The sequence below is a fragment of the Gossypium hirsutum genome, chromosome A02 (genome assembly GCF_007990345.1).
Source record: "Gossypium hirsutum isolate 1008001.06 chromosome A02, Gossypium_hirsutum_v2.1, whole genome shotgun sequence".
In the NCBI taxonomy this organism is placed as follows: Eukaryota; Viridiplantae; Streptophyta; class Magnoliopsida; order Malvales; family Malvaceae; genus Gossypium; species Gossypium hirsutum.
Window position 1 is genome coordinate 105731429 of NC_053425.1, and position 19685 is coordinate 105751113.

General features: G+C 31.1%; 4 protein-coding genes across 10 annotated transcripts; 2 read left to right on the forward strand and 2 right to left on the reverse strand.

The window, feature by feature from the left end:
• The first annotated feature begins 1509 nt into the window (after window positions 1–1509).
• LOC107931686 (filament-like plant protein 7) lies at window positions 1510–5587 on the forward strand. Of its 6 annotated transcripts, none has more exons than XM_016863622.2 (6): window positions 1510–1792; window positions 1926–2040; window positions 2215–2359; window positions 2449–4723; window positions 4818–4878; window positions 4956–5587. In XM_016863622.2, exons 2-6 carry the CDS (start codon window positions 1942–1944, stop codon window positions 5400–5402), a joined length of 3027 nt encoding a protein of 1008 aa, XP_016719111.1. In that variant the 5' UTR covers window positions 1510–1792; window positions 1926–1941; the 3' UTR covers window positions 5403–5587. The 6 variants fall into 6 exon arrangements, with proteins under 6 accessions (XP_016719111.1, XP_016719114.1, XP_016719116.1 ...); XM_016863625.2 differs by having other exon boundaries at window positions 2221–2359; XM_016863627.2 differs by having other exon boundaries at window positions 1939–2040; window positions 2221–2359.
• A 405-nt stretch (window positions 5588–5992) lies between these two features.
• On the forward strand, window positions 5993–8734 carry LOC107931687 (PI-PLC X domain-containing protein At5g67130). Of its 2 annotated transcripts, none has more exons than XM_041080444.1 (9): window positions 5993–6249; window positions 6347–6512; window positions 6617–6739; window positions 6953–7090; window positions 7194–7292; window positions 7388–7691; window positions 7772–7995; window positions 8070–8156; window positions 8362–8734. In XM_041080444.1, exons 2-9 carry the CDS (start codon window positions 6387–6389, stop codon window positions 8539–8541), a joined length of 1281 nt encoding a protein of 426 aa, XP_040936378.1. In that variant the 5' UTR covers window positions 5993–6249; window positions 6347–6386; the 3' UTR covers window positions 8542–8734. The 2 variants fall into 2 exon arrangements, with proteins under 2 accessions (XP_040936378.1, XP_040936382.1); XM_041080448.1 differs by having other exon boundaries at window positions 6361–6512.
• A 1062-nt stretch (window positions 8735–9796) lies between these two features.
• Window positions 9797–11468, reverse strand: LOC107931688 (F-box protein At5g67140). Its single transcript, XM_041080451.1, has 5 exons — window positions 11215–11468; window positions 10947–11093; window positions 10630–10765; window positions 10156–10254; window positions 9797–10077 (listed from the first exon to the last, which is right to left on the reverse strand). The coding sequence occupies exons 1-5, from the start codon at window positions 11301–11303 to the stop codon at window positions 9877–9879; spliced, it is 672 nt and encodes a 223-aa protein (XP_040936385.1). The 5' UTR covers window positions 11304–11468; the 3' UTR covers window positions 9797–9876.
• Window positions 11469–18000: 6532 nt separating this feature from the next.
• On the reverse strand, window positions 18001–19457 carry LOC107931638 (mitogen-activated protein kinase kinase kinase 20). Its single transcript, XM_016863578.2, has one exon. It carries the CDS (start codon window positions 19353–19355, stop codon window positions 18339–18341), a length of 1017 nt encoding a protein of 338 aa, XP_016719067.2. The 5' UTR covers window positions 19356–19457; the 3' UTR covers window positions 18001–18338.
• Between the last annotated feature and the right edge of the window lie 228 nt (window positions 19458–19685).

Here is a 19685-nt window from a genome sequence, read left to right on the forward strand (position 1 = left end):
GTAAGGAGTTCAAATGCTAAGTTTTATGAACTGAGAAAATAATGTTGAGAGAGATTTGTTTATTTAAGAGTTTGATATAATTTAACTCAAAGTTTCGTAGGGAATAAATGAAAAGCAAATTAAATACAAAAAGATTATTGATCGTAATTTGATGTCAAATTTTTTTATATTTAAATTTAATGAAATATTTTTATTATTTATATTATACGCCATTTATCAAATTTTTATCAAAGTTCAAAGGAGTTTAGACTTCAATTGACATGAATTCGAATTCGTGTTCTATTAATTTATGAGTTCGAGAATGTAATATCTTTGGATTTAATTAATTTAAAATTTATTATTTAAGAAAATGAGGGTAGTAGGTACAAACAATGCCATAGGGAGCTCTCGTAAGTACAGTTATAGCGTTTACTTTTGAGGGTGATAGAGTGTGATGTAAGGATATTTTGTTAATTAAACCATGATATTTCCTAACTGTTACGGTGGCTACCTATGGGATGCATTTAAGATGTCACTTATTTATTTATTTTTTCTAAAATTATCTTTTAATATAAGGCTTAATTCAAAAAAAAATATCTTAAATTATACTCGTGTTTTTAAAATGGTACTTAAATTTTTTTTTGATCAAATGTGATACTTAAATTTAACTTCCGTTATTCATTTTATTCCAAAGTTAAACACTATTAGGAGAAAAAATTAACCAATCAGAGACTGCCATGTCAACAATATTTGACTTTTTTTAAAAAAATTTGAAAGGGAAAAAAATAAAAATATTAAATATTAATATTAAAAAATAAAAATAAAAAATGGGTATGGTTTAGGGGATATTTTTTGAATTAAGCCTTAATATAATTAACAAGTATATATATATGTTGTATTATTTTTGAGAAAAAAAATTACAGTAACTCAAACCACAACTAATTTTTTTAAAAATAAATATTTATTTCAAAAAAGTAAATATTGAAAAAATAATAAAGTATTAATAACTGAATATTTTGGCAATCATTTGCAATTATTTTACCAATTCCTTTTTCATTATTTCCTTCACTTTAATCGTTAAATAATTATAAAAAAGATGTTAAGTTGTTATAATTAAAATTAATAATAGAAATATTTATAATTAAAAATGACATAAATTTATGAAAATAAAAATATTATGAATAGACTTAAAATATGTTTGAATTAATTATTTATAAATATAATTAGGTTTAAATAAAATTTGTGTTTAAACTCAAGTTCGAATTTAATCTCGAGTTCAAACTCGACTCAATAATTAAACTTAAGTTAATAATATATATAAATATAATTTAATTTAATAATATAAAAATATTAAAATCGATAACACTTATAAATAGTTTTCACATATTATTATTTAACTCAAAATAATAAATTTAATTCAATAAATAACTCAAATTAATTAATTTTAACTCGATAATTACTAAATTAAATTTAATTGTTTTTCGAATTTAAGTCGAAAACCTTAAAAACATCCTACTCGAACCCACACATGAAAAACTTTACTTTGGGCCGAAGGCAAATTTTTCCTTCATTTTCTCTCTTTCACACTTTTCCCACATTTTACCTTTCCACTTGACCAAACACACTCACTTTCTCTTTCTTCTTTATGCTTACATAGATTTCCTCATCTCCTTCTTCGTTCCACTCAACACTGTCGGTGGAAATCCCAACATCCCACGTTTTCGTTTTTAATAATTCACATTTCCCCCTGTTTTCTTCTCCAGGAGTTTTAAGATACTTAAAGAAAACCACACTACTCCACTCACCATTAAAGGTAAACACACATTGACCTTATCATTTTCTCAACATATTTCTTTTTGAGCATCTTCATTTTTCTTTTTCCAATCTGTTGGCATCAACATCATGCATGTAACGAGTTTACATTGAACTAGCTTGTTGTGTTGAAGTACATTTTTCCAGAAAATGGACCAAAAAATCTGGCTATGGAGGAAAAAATCCACAGAGAAGATCATTCTTGGTACTGACAAACTAAACATTTCCCAGAAAGGCAATGAAGAGGAGGTAAAGTTAATGAAACGTTTGATTGTTTTCAATAAACTTTCTCCAGAAATTAATGGTGTTTGATGCTCTAATTTGGGTTTTTCTTCAACTTGAACTTATTAGCCATAATTTGTGAATAATTTATACTTTGGGATAGTTTTGATTGCACTGAAATTTAACTGGTATTTTTCTCAGATACAGATTCTTGTTGCTGATAAAAAGGAATTAGAGAATGAGCTGAAAATCTTAAATGAAAAGCTTGCTTCTGCTCTTTGTGACTGTAATTACAAAGATGAACTTGTGAAGGAACATGAAAATATGGCACTGCAAGCTATTGCAGGTACATATACATATACATATATGTATATGTTATATAGTTTTTTAGTTAATGATGGGTATTCTTTCTTTTTTCTTTTTTTAATGAACCAGGAAGGGAGAAGGCAGAGTCGGAGGCAACGTCTTTGAAGGGAAAACTCGATGAAGCATTGCAGCGGAGAGTTACGAGTGAAGAAAGGGTAACACATTTAGATGCGGCCCTCAAGGAATGCATGCGGCAACTCCGGTTTGTTCGAGAAGAACAGGAGCGAAGGATTCGCGATGCAGTGATGAGCGTTTCGAAGGAGTTTGAGAAATCGGGGAAGGGTTTAGAGGAGAAGTTGGCTGAGACTAGTAAAAGGGTTAATAAATTAGGTGTTGAGAATACTAATCTTAGTAAGGCTCTCTTGGCAAAGGAAAAAATGATTGATGATTTAAACAAGCAAAGGGCTCGGGTCGAGACCGATTTGAATGCACTAATGGCGAGATTACAATCCATGGAGAAGGATAATGCTGCTTTGAGATACGAGGTTAGAGTGCTTGAGAAAGAAGTTGAGATCAGGAATGAAGAGAGGGAATTCAATCGTCGAACGGCGGAAGCAACGAGCAAGCAACTTTTAGAAAATGTGAAGAAAATTGCTAAGCTTGAATCAGAATGTCAACGGCTGTGTCTCTTAGTCAGGAAACGGTTGCCGGGTCCTGCTGCTTTGGCTAAGATGAAGGATGAAGCTGAAATGTTGGGAAAGGACTCTGTTGAAATGAGGAGGAGAAAATTGAATTCTAGTCCTACAAGTCCAAGGCTTGACCCCATAGTTGATTATTCGGACAGCCCGAGCAAGAAGATTAACATCCTAACTGAGCAGTTACATGCCATGGAAGGAGAAAATAAGGCTCTCATGGAAGCCCTTAATAGCAAAACAAGCGAACTTCAATTGGCAAGAGCCATGTATGCACGCGCTGCTACCAAATTCTCGGATGTTGAGTCACAGTTCGAAGAATCCTCCAAAAGTCTGCCAAACGATGAGTCAACCAGGAACAGTTCACTGTTGGCATCAATGTCTGATGTTGGCATAGATGATAAAGCTAGCAGTGCGGAATCCGGGGCTTCAGCTTTGATTTCTGAACTCGAGCATTTAAGGAATGGACAATTAAGGAAGTCGTTGTCATGCCAAACTGTTGTGTCTTCAGAAATAAATCTGATGGATGACTTTGTTGAAATGGAAAAATTAGCTTTAGTCTCTGTTGATAAGCTATCTGGAAGTTCTCATGTTTCTTCGGATGAAGGTAATGGGAAGCTCAGACCATTACAAACCGAACTGAATGGAAAGGAGATAGTCCTTGTTCCTGACCGTCAGTGTGACCATAGCATGTTGAACAATGAAATGAAGCCCGAAAGTTGGTTGCTTAACAAAGTTCCCGGTAGGATAGAGGACATAACAAAAGTGATCTTTGAGCAAAGCCGTGCAACTCAAAGAAACCCGGATGAAATACTTGAGGATATTCGAAAAGCTTTGGCTTGCATGACCTCTCCGAACACTGCTGAAAGTTTTGACAAAAAAGAGGGTTCAGACCGTCCCGGTTCCTCTGATCCGTCTTGTATTAGTAGCTACGTGTCATGGAAACCGTCGAACGGTTCTTTGAAAGTGGATTCATGTAATGACGATGCCGATGTTAATATCTGCTCAGAAGAGAATAGCAACCTGCAGTTTCATCCTGATTCTTGTAAATCAATTTGCAAGATAATTGAGCTAATTGAAGGAATCAACTTACCGTCAACGGATTATAATATCCCCGAGACCATGTCCGAGAACAGTAGGGATTCTTTCTTGTACAAGCACTCCGAAACACCTTCAGGCTACGTAGTTCGAGTTTTCCAATGGAAAACTTTGGAACTCAGTGCTGTTTTAGAGCAATTTGTGCAAGCTTGTTATGATTTGTTGAATGGAAAAACTGACCTCAACAAATTTACCGAAGAATTAACTTCAGTTCTTGACTGGATCATTAATCATTGCTTTTCCCTTCAAGATGTTTCGAGCATGAGAGATGCAATTAAAAGCCATTTCGATTGGGAAAGTGAAAGTGATTCAGAAGTTGGAATTGTTGATAAATTTCACCTCACCACTCCTTACAACAATGAGGACAAGAACTTCATTCAAAAGAAAGACCCTAACACGAGCAGCTCTCTGTTAAATCAACTCGAGGAATCTGAAAAAACCATTGAGACATTGCAGGCGGAGTTGCATACATCGAGAAAAGCCGAGGAAATGACTGAAAGGCAAGTTGAAAAACCGAAGTGGAGGACAAACGAAATCTTCGATAAACCGCATACCTTGACCAAATACAAACGAAATGAATGCCATGAAGAGTTGGTGACCACATGCCTTGACAGGTATTGCTTTTCAAACCTAATATCACGGTCATTGTTGTGGTCAATTTTGTGTGCGGTGTTGAGTCTTATGCAAATGATGTCTTCTTGCCTTCAGTGTGACGGAAAACGAAATACCGAGCTCCGAAGTCGAGCAGGATGGGAATCAGATTCGAACTGTAAGTTCATATCTTGTTGTTTATACTCTGTTCTTTATTTGTAAAATGAAAATATGTTCACCCTTGATCATTGGCAGAACTGTGAGATTCGAGCTGCTTCTGAAAAGTTAGCCGAGTGCCAAGAGACTATACTAAACTTGGGAAAGCAGTTAAAAGCATTGGCATCTCCAAAAAAAGCATCCCTGTTTGACAACGTTATCACCACCCGAACCGAAACTGTTTCTCCAACAACATCAACTACTATTCCAACTCCAACATGGACAAAGTCGAATAGCCGAAGATCCTCTCTATTAGATCAGATGATAAGTGAGGATAAAGCCAAAGGAAAAGGCAATCCCGGTTCTGCATTCGTCTCTAATGGGACGACACCGATAGTGCCTACAGAAAATACCCTCGTTTTAAATCAAAACAAACACCAGGAAGACAATAAAGCTGCAGCCAAATCTTTAGCTATTGTTCCTAAAAAAAAACAAGGTGGAAGATTATGGAAAAAGCTTTTCCAAAGAAAGGGTTTTCGATGTTGAGGATTTCAAGTTTTTAAAGAATGATCGCATGAATCAACTGAATTATACGAAAGTGAAAATGTAGATCGAGTGATGCTTATACTACTTAAAAGCTAAAGGGCCGTTTATTATTTGTTTAAGTGAGATTTATTCTGGGTTGATCATGCACGTAAGTGTTTCATTAATGGTATATTCTTTACTTTTCAGCTTCTTTCCTACAAACAAAAGCAAAGCTACCTTTCATTTACTTAAACAAGTCCCTAATAATGTTCAGCCGTCTAATGAATTTAAGTACGTTTAAGCACGTATTTAGAGCTTAATAAATTAAGCATTAATTCTAAATCCCAATTTCCTTTCAAGGGCCAAAAGGTGAAAAACAAAAGCACCATATTTCAAACAAATGATAAGCTTAAATGAATGTCCCTCAATAGAGGTAACCTACCCCACCATGTGAAGGGCACTGCCACTATAACCTTCCAAAGTAGGGCAGTCCTCAATTTTTAAAAGGCAAAAAAAGAAAATAATAGACCAGTTATCAAACTTTTTAATCCTCAAAGAGTCCTACTATAAAATATAAAAAGATAACAATTTGATTTCATATAAAGCATCAAAATCTAAAATAATTCAAACCTGATCTAAACTCGAAATAATTTAAACTTAAAATTAATCGAAATTAAAAATAATCCGAACTTAATTATAAAAAATAAAAAATAAAACAGGACAAAACAAAGAAAGAGGAAAGTGTAAGAATACCAAAGTATCATCATCACCTTAAAATAAGAGAAAAATTAAAGGTGAAAGCAGCAAAAAGCCCGCCTTAAGTGTCCAAAAACCTTTGTTGTCCTCCATTGTCACCTTCATATCCACAGTAAAAATGTTCTCTTTACCTTTTAATTTTTAATTTTTTTTTGTTTATTAATCTCAGTATCGCTTCTTCGTTTTTATTTGCTTTTTTGTTTCTCGAGCTCTGCATAAGCAGAAACAGAACGGAAATTTACAACAACAATGTTGGTGTGTTTGACGGATTACCTTAGCTTATGCAGAGTCACAGCTGCAATTGGGTACTTGTTTTTGTTACTCTTCTCTTTCTTCATCACCGTTTACACTGCTTGTTTCAATGGAAGTTGCCAGGTTCCTTTCTCCTTTATTGTTCCTTTTTTACCTTTTTTATCGATGATCCGTACAGTTTTGAGCTTAATTTGGTCGGGATTTTTCATTTCATTTTATCGGTGCAGGTTCTTGATTCATGTTCTCAAGCTACAGATTGTGGTCCGGGTCTTTATTGTGGGAATTGCCCAGCTTTGGGCAAGAGTCAACCTTTTTGTACCAGAGGCCAAGCTATTGTACCCACTTCCATTGTAAGGTTTTCTTTTTTTTGATAAAAAGCTCCTTTCTTTCAATTTCAATGTATGTTTTTGTGATGGGGTTTAAGCAAATTGTTGATGGGGTGTTTGTATTTTTAGCCATTATAGTGTAAATTTGCTTCCTTTTTGGTGAGAAAAGTTCCATGCTTTCAATTTAAGTGTATGTTTGGTGATGGGGTTTTAACAATTCATGTTTTTGGGGGACAGGTTGGTGGTTTGCCTTTCAACAAATATTCATGGTTGATGACCCACAATTCCTTCAGTATAGTGGATGCTCCATCTTTACAAGGTGTTCAAAGATTGACATTTTACAATCAAGAAGACACTGTCACTAATCAATTGATGGTGTGTGTGCTTTTATATTCTGTTTCATTTACATGATCTGCTTGTCTCTTGTGTTCTTAAAGAAACAGATGAACTTATTTTCTATTTTGCATATTTGCTTTAGAATGGAGTGAGGGGGTTGATGTTGGACATGTACGATTTTAATGGCGATATTTGGCTCTGTCATTCGTTCCGGGGACAATGCTTCAACTTCACTGCCTTTGTAATATGCCTGCTGGTTTTTTTCTGCTTTTTAATTTTTAATTTTCCAGTTTTTTTCGAGACAATTTGTGATATGTTCATTTGGATCTTTTTCAGCAACCTGCAATTAACACCTTGAGGGAAGTGGAAACATTTTTGAGTCAGAATCCATCGGAGATTGTAACAATTGTAATTGAGGACTATGTGCATACGCCAAAAGGACTGAGTAACCTTTTTCTAAATGCCGGTTTGGATAAGTATTGGTTTCCCGTGTCGAAGATGCCAAAAAAGGGTGAAGATTGGCCTACTGTGAACGAAATGGTGCAAGCTAATCACAGGCTTTTGGTTTTCACCTCGGTTGCCTCAAAGGAAGCAGAGGAAGGGATTGCTTACCAGTGGAAGTACATATTAGAAAATGAAGGTAACGGTTATATATATATGATACTTTTTCTAGCTTCATATTGTGTTGAAATAATGCCCTCATGGTATTTCGGGTTTCAGCTGGAGATCCAGGGGTAAAGCCAGGCTCATGCCCGAATAGAAAAGAATCACGGCCACTCAATTCAAAAAGCGCCTCTCTTTTCCTCATGAATTATTTCCCAAGTTATCCGGTCGAAACCGAAGCTTGCAAAGAGCATTCAGCACCACTAGCTGACATGATCAGCACCTGCTTCAAAGCAGCAGGGAGTATGATGCCAAACTTTTTAGCAGTCAACTTTTACATGGTATTCGATTGTTACTTTATAATATATATTTGTTGTAAAATATGCAAAGCACTAACATGAGATATGTCGTGAAGAGGAGTGATGGAGGCGGTGTTTTCTATGATTTGGATAGCATGAATGGCCAAAGATTATGTGGATGTAATACAATTGCTGCTTGCCAGGTTTGTCATAAAACCGAATTTACTTGTTTGAAAAGCATTGACAACTTTAGTTCCGATTATCAGTTAAGTCATTTGAGGGCTTATGGTTCACCAATAATGATGGGATTTGGGTGGTTTAGTTCAAAAGCTAGCATTTCATCGAAAACAGGTCAATTTCTTATAATGACATAATCCCATTTTCTAAACCTGTCTAGTTCTTATGTAGGCTGGAGCACCATTTGGATCTTGCAAGAACATTACAATGCCTTCTTCAAGTCCAATGACCAATACTGCCGGAGGCTTTTCTGGATCTGTTCAATTCTCGAAATCCGCTTCAACAATCTATTATCCTAATCAATTCGCTATCGGGTTCTTTTCTATTCCATGGATGTTGTTTTTATTGTGACTAGAAATATAGATAGTTTTTCAGGATAGCATCTACACTTTTACTGAGGGCCTATAATATTTCTTAGTATGCAAATTTTTCAAGTTTAAGGCTTAGTATACAACACCCTGCCATATTTGGTAGAAGGTCAAGGAATGCTTGTTAGAATGAATACAATTTTATTATAAACAAAGATTCTTCTGTTAAGGCAAAATTAAATGGTTTGTATGTGAACCTGATTTAGGAAGTGGCCTAGACAGAGACTTGAAATGTACCAAATAGCAATTTCAGGTATGCAATTTGCTTCACTATAGTATATGATTTACCTAAACATCATAGTGGATATGTGCATTATTTTTCTTATCAAGTTTCCTTTATCAATATCACTACTACTTATATAATTTGGTGAACCTAAATGGTAGGTCCCTCTACTGTAGGATCATATCAAATTAGCCCATCTACTATTAAATGGATCAATTTAGCCCCTCTACTATTAAATGGATCAATTTAGCCCCTATACTATTAAAAAGAATCAAATAAGGTCAAATAGACTTGAACTTTGAAAGCTTTTTATGATTCTATGGATGAAATATTTTGTTTGGAGTTGAATTGTAATTAAAAAAAAATCTATGTCATTGTTTGAGCAATAAATTTTAATTCTGTTCCAATTTGACCTTATTTGATTTTTTTTAATAATACATGAACTAGTATGAGCTAAAAAGTACCATGGAGGCCTTTGTATTAGGAGTCATGTTGCATTTTGTCCCCTTTACTTAATAAATGGGCAAATTAGTCTTTGTATGTAAGATCAAAAAACAAATTAGTCATTTTTGTTAAAAATTTCATCCATTTGTACTATTAAAAACTGGCGTGATTGACAGAATAATCAACAAGTGGCACGTGGTGTGTTATGTATATCTCATGTTAGCATATAAAGATTAGTTTTTAACAGCAGAAATGGATGGAATTATTAACACAAAGACCAATTTGTTTTTTGATCTAATTTACAGATACTAATTTGCATATTTGTTTAGTAGAATGGGCAAAATGCAATTTGACTCTAGTACAAAGGCTTCCATGATACTTTTATCATTAATTTGATTCAGTCCCTATAAAGGGACTTGCAGGTATTTTCACCTATATAATTTAGAGGTCTCACGTACTTAAACATCATAGTGGATATATGCTTCTATTTCAGGCATTATTTTATGGAATGTAAGTAGAATCTATGCTGTTAGAATACAAACTTTTAATTTATGGAATCAACAAATTCATATAATAAAATTTACTGAAAATCATAGAAGGTGATATTTACAGGCGTTCTTGTCAATGCAATGATTCACTAAAATGAACAGCTTATACGACAGGTAACATTACATTTAAGGGCAAACCTTGTGGTTTTATTTGAAGAGCTGGACGGATAGTAAGCAATCCAATGAAACAATCTAGAGGAACTCTTGTACCCCATACATTGATTGACTCTAGTTTCCGACATTTACTTACAAGTACAAACAGCCCTGTTTCTGTCACTTGACGACAACTCCATAGGACAATACTCTGTAGATTAGATAGTTATGACCAAACACATTCAGTATCTCAGATGATTTCTGATGAATAAATCGATATGTTACTCACCTTTAATCGTGGACAGCTATCTGCAATGGCGGATAAGGATTCATCTGTAATGAATGTACCTCCAACGTTTAGATGTTGTAAGGAATTGGCTCTTGTTATCTGTTTCAGATAATTCCATTTTAGGCAAAAGTGTGAGCATGTCCAGATATGCGTTTAACAGGTAAAAGTACCATAGTCCCTTGTACTATAAGTATTGTATTTCGCTCTTCCTGGTAAATTAGTCCATAAATGTTAGATCAAATAGTAAATTGATTATTTTATTAAAAACTTCATCCATTTTTAACAGTAGAATGATGAATTTTTTAACAAAATGGACTAGTTTGCTCTTTGATGTAATGAACATTGACTAATTCATTCATTTTTTGAGTTAAAAAAGATAGAATACAATTTAAATCTTAGTATAGAAGCCTCTATGATACTTTTATCCGTTTAACATGAATGTTGAGCATATGGAAAAGAAAATTCGTCTCGTACCAACTGAACAACACCTTTATCAGTAATCCCTGTGATACCCCAAAGGGAAATAGATGTCAAGTTGCTAACACACTTTGCTAATGAAATTTGGCATAGTCCATTGTCAGTAATTTGGCAACCCCAACGACTCCTTGAACTGTCATGGAATGCATCAATTGATGCTAATTGAGAAACAATTCCAAATGAAGAAAAAACCCATGGATTTTCACTACAAGTTCTAACAAGTCCATATAATGAATTGTGTGGTTAATGAATTTGGATGAATGAACATGATATATAATGAGAAAGATGATCAAGAAAGGGAAGAGACTGAGTACATATCGAGTTCTTTGAGGCTATAAGCATGATGAACAAGACGAGCAGTGGAATCATCATCCATTTTAAAACCAGCAAAACTCAGGGTTTGTCTTCTGGCAAGAGCCTGTTTCACCCCTTGTTTCCATTTCCTACAAACCCCACTTGCCCTATACCATAACCCATAATTATTAACTATTTCAAGGACATCATCATCATCAACAACAAAAAAAAGAAACCCCAGAAATTTAAAAAAAAAACCCAATAAAAGAAAAAGAAAAAGGAACTTACTGGGCTAAATCGGTGAAGGAAGTAATCATGAGGAATATATGAGCCAATAAGTCAATCGGCAAACGATCAATCTCTGCCTCTTGCTCCATATAATCAGAGGAAAAGAACAGAGAGTTTCCCTCTATTTTCCCTTTAGGTACGTTCAATATGAAACTATGAAATGGTCATTGAATGTTTTGAAAATACTTTTATATAAAAGTAAGAGAAGATGTGGCCATTATTTTCTCATCATTTTCTTCCATCTTCTAGCTTAAAATAAAGTATTATTTTAGTAATTAGATATTCAGAATCTATATTTAAATTTGGGGTAAGATTCTAAAAGATTAAATAATAAAAATAATTATTTCTTTGGTTTAGGGTTAAGTTTTAAATTTATTTTTTATTAAAATTAAAATTAATTATATTTATTTCCTTTTTCCAAATATTAAACATGGAAAATTTAGATGGTTTAATTCAAAGAAATGGTCCCAGAATTATTATCATCATCGTCATCATCATCATCCTTCAAATTTCTCTTTCAAAATGTTGTCATTTATGTAGACAATTATCATAAAGCTTCTAATAAAAGACTATTTATTTGTTTATTTATAGTGATAAAAGACTATTTAAATTTTTGTTGTTTTTTTTTACATTAGTTTTTAAATTTGACAATTTTTTTCAAAGTTGATCTGCGATGAGAAATTTAATATTGTGCCACTTCATCACCTAATTTTTTATTAAAAATATTATAATTTGTTAGTTGATGACGTAGTGCAATTTCAAAGTATCGCATTATCATGTTGACCAAATTTAGAGATTAATGTAGATTAAATGCTACTTTATCTCATATATAATTAATGAGACCTTGGTTGAAATTGTAAGACTAAGGTTACGAAACTTTGATCATCAAAGTTTGAGTAAATTATTTGTGAGTTTTGTTGAAATTTTAAATTTATTATGTTGGATTTATATTTTATAATGATTGGTTTATAGTATCATGTTTTTATTTCAATTCTTAATCAAACAAATAAATATAAATTGTAAGCAAAAATCCTTGATTTGTCATTATATATATAGAAATTGTAGGTTGAAATTATTATTTTGAGGATAATAAATTTAGAGTTAGAGGGTGGGCATAAGATAAATGTTGAGTAGTCAATCAATTGATTTTGGTATAAATTAGCAATAAAACTTTCAAAATTGGCTAATTACCACATTCATTGACCATGAAAAGTTCAACTTTGGCCAACCGAAAAGATAGAAATTTTAAGGAGTTAGAAAAATATAAATAGAGTGTTTTTAATTTTGATATTGAATAAATTAGACTTTATTAAAAATAAATTGAAATAATTTAATCCCTGTCAATTTTGAAATTGAATAACTAAGAACAATCAATTGTACATAATTTTGATTGATACCAATTAATAAATTTTGAGGGCTAAATTTGTTATTATACCAATCAAAACTATGTAAATTTGATAATAATAAAAATATTAATGTTGTGATTAATTGTCCTTATTTGCTCAATTTCGAAATTTACAGAGATTAAATTGCTCTATTTCTTTTATTGTGATTAATTTGCTCAATATCAGAGGTCTTTTTAGCCATAAAAAATATAGCTTTTCTTTTTATAAGTGTGTTTAATAAGAAACATAATCAATTTTCTTTTCATTTATTGTCTATAGAGCTGGAAAATGAGAGAAAAGAAAATTAAAAATTTGAAAGAAAAAAATACATATTTTGAACTAAATTCATTCCTCTCTTAATTTTAGGTGTGCTTGGTCGTGTGGAGAATAAAAAACAATTCAATGTGTTTGGTAGGAAATAAAAGTAATAAGAAGAAAAAACCAATAGAGATGAACATTTTCCAATGCATGAAAACAAATCATTCGAAATTTGAACAATAAGAGAAAAGATAATAAGAGATGAATTTAAGTTAGATCAAAATTATGTAATTTTTTTAAAGTTTCATTTTAATTCCTCATTTTTTCGACTCAATTGATGTCCACGGAACTAAATAAAAATTTGACTAAGGCAAGTGTACCTATTAATTAATAGTATAGCTACGGTAAGTAAAGCTATCATTTCTACGAAGACTAAAAGTACTAGCAATTACTGTCTTTCTATTATTTAACCGAATAATTCGAGTGATTGGTTAAAACTAAAATTAACTAACGAGCACGACAAAGAACAAATCAAGAAAATAATTGATTAAAATCCAAGAAGTGAACCAATGTCCAGGAAAGAATTCATTTAGAGTTTATTTGTCACTATCAATCTAAATTACACAATTAATTTACTTGGCTTGATCTGTAGAAATTCTTAAATTATGCAAATATCTCTTTCGAGTATAAGAGTAACTGACTTTAGGTTGATTAATTGAATTTTCTTTCTAATTAAAACTCCTATTATCGCATTAACTCGTTTTATGGATTCTCTATTAGATTTAACTCTAATCTGATAGATTTATGTCGTCCTATTTTTAGGATTGCATCTAACTTCACTCAATTATGCAATATCTAATCTTAAATAGAATCTATTTAACCTTCGATTTACATATCTAATATGGATCAATACTCTAGAAATATCAAACCAATAATTAAGCACAAATAATTGAGAATAAGAAACTAAGTATTTATTGCGTAGAATAAAAATCAAACGACTAAATCTATCATAGGGTTCATCTCCCTAAATATTTAGAAAATTTGTTCATACTTAAAAATAGAAACATTCAAGGTACAGTATAACCGAAAGAAATAAAGAAACTCAAGATAATCTCCTAAAAAATCAAATGAGAATATTCAATTTTGACGGAAATCTATTTCAAGATCGGCTTCAATAGTGTTTTTCAAGTTATTTTCTTGAGTATTCTATGGCAACTCATTCCTATCTTCTTATTTTTGTTATACATACATTTTAGAATCCTTGAAAAGCATAAAAATTGCGATTTTCCAAAGTTGCGTGTGAAATCCCGTGAAATTGACATAGTCTACCACACACCCGAATGGGTCACATGACCGTATGGAATGGTCCAACCCATATAATTCCTATAGCTTGCCCTAACGTTCCAATTTTCATTTTTTTTTCTCTATTTACTCCCAAGTGCTCTATTAAGCATTAAAATGTGAATTTAAAGGATAAATAATATAAAATTCACAATTAACGCATTAAGAATGAAGTTAAAACATGTTATTTTTAGCACTTATCAACCAAGCAATAAAGAGAATTTCAATTATTTCATCCTTCCCGCAAAACATACCAATAAAAAAGTTATATATTTTTTTGTATTTGTATTTTTCTACTCTTTCATTTTTTTTATCCTTCCATTCTACCCTCTCCTCTATTCATTTTAATCTCTAATCAATCAAGCACACACTGAGCTAATCAATCAAGTTACGACAAAATTTGTGATTTCATGGTTTCAAAGTCTCTCGAATAAACATTTATATTAAATTCCAAGTATGTACTACTAGAAATTTGGAGAAATATAAATTCAAGGCTAGAAATCTTTATATGTAATAGGGTAAATTTAGTTCGATTCAGTCGAGTTTTCTGAATTTTTTAATTTTCCATAATAGTTTAATTCAATTAAATTTTTGGGTTTTCTATATGAATTTTGATTTTTTGACCAAATATGGTTTGTTTTATGGATTTTGGACATTAGCTGTTAAAGTTTTCTAAATGTTTTTTTTTTCATAAATATTTTTAAAAAATTTTTTTTTTCAAGTAGATAAAAATAATTAATAAATCTTATATTTTTTTTCTAAACATATTTTTTATATAAAATTTTTAAGTTAATTTACTATTTTAAATATAAAATATTTACATCATAGAAAAATAAATTAAACAAAAAAAGAATTCAATTCAATTCGAATAACTGGAATTTTGTAACCTTGTATCTCGTAAATTGTCCAAACACCTCGATTTGAGTCAATTTTTTAGTTTATTTTGCTCGACTCTATTTTACAAAAATACCAACCTGTAAAAGTATCCACTTTCAATAGTGACATATTCGAGTTGATTCTATGTATGGTCTTACTATTATCTATACCATTATTTAATATTTTGACCAAGTTGGTGTCACTTATAAACCATGTTCCAACTCAATTGTGAATTTACTAAAAATCCTTTATTTATGTAAAATAATAAATATTATTTTGAAGTTTTTTTTAATAATTTTATATAAAATCTAAAAATTACATGTCCATGAAAGGGATTTGAACCCAAGACATTATGAAATTTACTTTCTAATTTTACTATTTTAACCAAAATCATACCTAATTTTCATATAGTTGTTTTATAAATTTATTACATAATTATTTTTACCCATAAAGTAGATGTATCATAATCTAATATATATTTGTTTAAATTTAGTATCTTTATGGTTTCAAATATTTTCATATTTGTAAATTAATGCATATTCTAGATTCATTAACATTCACTTATATTAATTTTTCCTCTAATTTTTAAAATATTTTTTTTATTTTTATTAATTTTTTAAACATCAAAAACTAAATTAAATTTTATTATTTATATTATATTATTATATATAATTTTCATTTAGTATAAAAAACATATGTTGTTAGTCTGTATTATTAGAGAAATTGAGATTTAGTCTCTATATTAAAAAAGTTAAAAATTAAAATTTTCTTTTTTTTTATTTAAAAATTTTAGTTCAATTATTAAAATCATAATTATCTTCCATCAAAATTTGTTAATTTAACATACTGATTAGATTGCCCTCTTATGGCGTATCATATGATTATCAGAAAATAAACATATTAACTTGACAAATTTTAATAAAAATTATTGATAACGATAATAGTTGGACTAGAATCTTTAATTTTTAAAATACAATGACTAGATCTCAAATTCTATAAAAAGTATATAAATTAATTGCAAATTTTAACTTAATATAAATTACATAATATGTATAAAAAAATTAAAACATTGTAAAATTAAAAATGGGCCAAGCAACTCTAATTGGGCTCATACTTTGAATGTTAAAAACCCAATCTCTGTAAGGCCACCTTTCTCACAAGCCTATTATTGTCAGAATCAACTTTAAAATTAAACTTAAGTTTGAATTTACTTGAATAACACTTTATTGCTGACAGAAAGGTTTTATTGATACAAATACTGTTACTTTGAAAATATATAAGTTAATGAATATGAAGTGAGCAACAAAAGTATCATGGAGGCTCTTATATTAAGAGTTAAATTGTATTTTTTTTATTTTACTCAAAAAATAAGTAAATTAATCATTACACGTCAGATCAAAAAGTAAAATGGCACTTTCTGTTAAAAATTTCATCTACTTTATTGTTAAAAGTTGGCGTGATTGATAGAATAACCAAACAATTATACGTAGCAAACTACGCGTACCTCATTCTGATGTACAATGACCAATTTTTAACACTAAAAACATGGATGAAATTTTTAACAAAAGGGCGAATTTGCTCTTTAATCTAACATATATGGATAATTTGCCCATTTTTTGAGTAGAAATGGCAAAATGCAATCCGATTTTTTATACAAAGACTTCGATAATACTTTTACCTATGACAAAGTGAACTCTTTTTAAGGGCTAACTCTTACGTTTCTTACCAAAGACAAAGTCAGGGCAGGTAGGGAACTTGACGCTCTGATCAAACGAGATATCTTAATTAATAGCCCCTCAAGTATTAGGTTTTCATTTTAACTTTTACCATTCAAATAAATTAAAAATTTATATTTTTAACCCTTTTAAAAAATAATAATTTAATTAATTTTTTTATCTTCAAAATTTTAAAATTTTATCTCCATCCCAAGCCAACCATTCCTTAAAATTGGTAGCTATTTGCGTCAAAGTTCAAAGTCATCATAGTAGCAAAGAAAAGAAAAGAAAAGATTAGTTAGGGGAGAGATTCATTGTATTTTAATCATAATTAAAGTACAGAAATTAACAAACTCTTAATTATTTCAAAATTAAAATATTATATATTTGCAATAATCAAAGTACACACAACAAACTAATGCACATCACTTGTAACACAAGGAAAGCTAAGATGAAATCAATCATTTAAAAGCAACAACAAAAGAAACAAAAAAAAGTTTGCTAAAAATTAAATCTACAGATCATAGTTAGGTAACGAAATCTTAATAAAAATTTTAATTTATGAACAAAAGTACATTAGGGTGTTATTATTTTATAACATATGCATCACATTTAACACGTTGATTTATTATATAATTACATTTTGGATGGCATGGGCATATGGGCTATGTCGATCATGTGCATGCCTTATGTCCACATATTTATATAATGCATTAATTAATTAATATAAAATATTCTGATCATACCTATTTTTTTTATATGATATTTATAATTACTCATATTTTCTCTTTAACCTATAAATACGAGGATAATGAACTTCAACATACTCGAATCTATACGTCCTGACATTAACAACAATATTCATACTAATCGAATTAAAATTTAATCGGTAAATCATAAATCCTAATTAGCATAAAAGAAAATAAAAGAGTTTGGTGAGTGAATATAAAGAAAATAAAATACAATCCAAAAGTCTCCCACACAATCATTTAATCCTGCACCGACGGGCTTGTTTTACAGAGGTGTCGGCAGCCTCCCTATATTCTTTGCTCTCTTTTGGGTACTGAGAAAATCATTTTTTTCGAATTTGTTTTTAAATATTTAAATTTTTACTTCAATAATTATCAGAGTCGAAGTTTGAATTTTCTTAATCAAATGGGTAAATATCATTAGTATATTAATAATTTGTTTTGACTCTTTTAATCAGAATATTTATAATTTTAGTCCCTCTTTTAAAATTAATTATGAAATCTGAGCCTTTTTAGAAAAAAATTTACATTTGATTCCACTCCACTCGGTTCGATTCTAAATGGGAAAAGAAGTGGGGAATTTTAATGAATTGTCTATACATTATGTGGCCACTTTAGTAGCCAATCAGAAATTTTCAAACCCCAAAAAAAAGGTCAGTTGATCTATGGTTTTTCTGTATACTAATAATCTACAATAAAAAATAATAAAAAATTGATCATCACCAATTGCCAAGGAAAATCAATTGGATCAGAGCCGTCAGATTTGATGACGGCTGACTTTTTTTTCTTCTTTCTTTCTTCTACCTCAATGTGATCCAGTTCTCTGAAGCTAGCCAATTAGGTACTTCATCACAAACCAATTCACGAATCCGATCCGAACCCGATGAAACGTAACTCGAAACTGTTGACTCAGTTGAAACCCAGTCTGGGAAATCAAAGGGACATCTCGGTGAAGCTGAAAATTCTTCAAATGAACAAGATATTGATTCTTCTTCTTCTTGACATCGATTTAATGAAATAATCTCATCGCCGGCCATGAACGGATGATCAAGTAGCATCTCAGCCGTCCATCGGTTCTTCGGGTCTTTAACGAAGCATTTTCCGAGAAAATCTTTTCCTTCCTCGGATAATTCTAGTGGAATCCCTGGTACTTCATCACTAGCCCCGATTTTAATCAATAAACCGGCCATGTTCGTCCCTGGTTCGAAGTTCCAAGCTGGTTTTCCCGTAAACATTTCAACAATGGCACATCCAAATGCCCAAATATCCACCGGCGAATCATAAGAATTCTCATTAACAGACTCCGGTGCTAAATTCAACGGCGTCCCCCTAATTTCCATCCCCTGTTTTCCCCCATTCCTTTTCGCCAATCCAAAATCAGCTAATTTTACATCCCCATTACCAAACAAAAGAACATTGCGTAGCTTAACATCACAATGAACAAACCCTTTTGAGTGAACAAATCGTAACCCTTTAAGTATCGACTTCCCATACCGTTTAACATCGGATTCCGGCAATTTTCCGCCGCTTTTTTTAACTTCATCAGCTAAACTTCCTTTACTAGCGTATTCCAAGAACAAATTATACAGCTTAACACCCTTTTCAACCGTGTAATTATCGCCAAAACAACGGACAATTTGTGGACAAGAACCGATTCGATCAAGCACTTCTTTTTCGTTCTTGAGTGAAACAGAGTCGATCACTTCACATGACTTGACCGCCGTTAATGGTGATTTTGAACAACCGTTTTTGGGTACCACCAAATTTACAGTGCCGAAACTTCCACTTCCAATCGTATCCCCTCGAACCCACTCCATTAAAGGCTCCAACTTTGTGTTCTTTTTGAAAGAAAAATGAATGCTTTTTTTTTTTGGTCTTTGTTTCAGAGAAAAAACAGAGGATTTCACAAGGTGGTTATGGTGGCGCAAAGAGGTCCCTTTTATATATAGGAGAGGGATTTTTTTTTAATTATTTAAATTTTAATTTAATGTGGCTTATTTTATTTTGGTATGCGTAGGGGGTTCAATTTTGTCGTAGGGATTAATTTGAAAAATAAAATAAAAAGTGGTATAATTAATGCACGTGATAGGCAAGGATATTTTATTTGTTATTTTTGTTTGTTTTCATTTTTATTTAAATTTTCTAAA

Coding starts and splice junctions, on each gene's coding strand:
- LOC107931686 (XM_016863622.2), top strand. CDS start 1,942: ATGGACCAAAAAATCTGGCTATGGAGGAAAAAATCCACAGAGAAGATC. Junction 2,360..2,448: donor GGCACTGCAAGCTATTGCAG/GTACATATACAT, acceptor TTAATGAACCAG/GAAGGGAGAAGGCAGAGTCG. Junction 4,879..4,955: donor ATGGGAATCAGATTCGAACT/GTAAGTTCATAT, acceptor GATCATTGGCAG/AACTGTGAGATTCGAGCTGC.
- LOC107931638 (XM_016863578.2), bottom strand. CDS start 19,355: ATGGAGTGGGTTCGAGGGGATACGATTGGAAGTGGAAGTTTCGGCACT.
- LOC107931688 (XM_041080451.1), bottom strand. CDS start 11,303: ATGGAGCAAGAGGCAGAGATTGATCGTTTGCCGATTGACTTATTGGCT. Junction 11,094..11,214: donor TCCTTCACCGATTTAGCCCA/GTAAGTTCCTTT, acceptor GTTATGGTATAG/GGCAAGTGGGGTTTGTAGGA. Junction 10,766..10,946: donor AGCCTCAAAGAACTCGATAT/GTACTCAGTCTC, acceptor ATTCCATGACAG/TTCAAGGAGTCGTTGGGGTT.
- LOC107931687 (XM_041080444.1), top strand. CDS start 6,387: ATGTTGGTGTGTTTGACGGATTACCTTAGCTTATGCAGAGTCACAGCT. Junction 6,513..6,616: donor GTTTCAATGGAAGTTGCCAG/GTTCCTTTCTCC, acceptor TTATCGGTGCAG/GTTCTTGATTCATGTTCTCA. Junction 7,996..8,069: donor TAGCAGTCAACTTTTACATG/GTATTCGATTGT, acceptor TATGTCGTGAAG/AGGAGTGATGGAGGCGGTGT.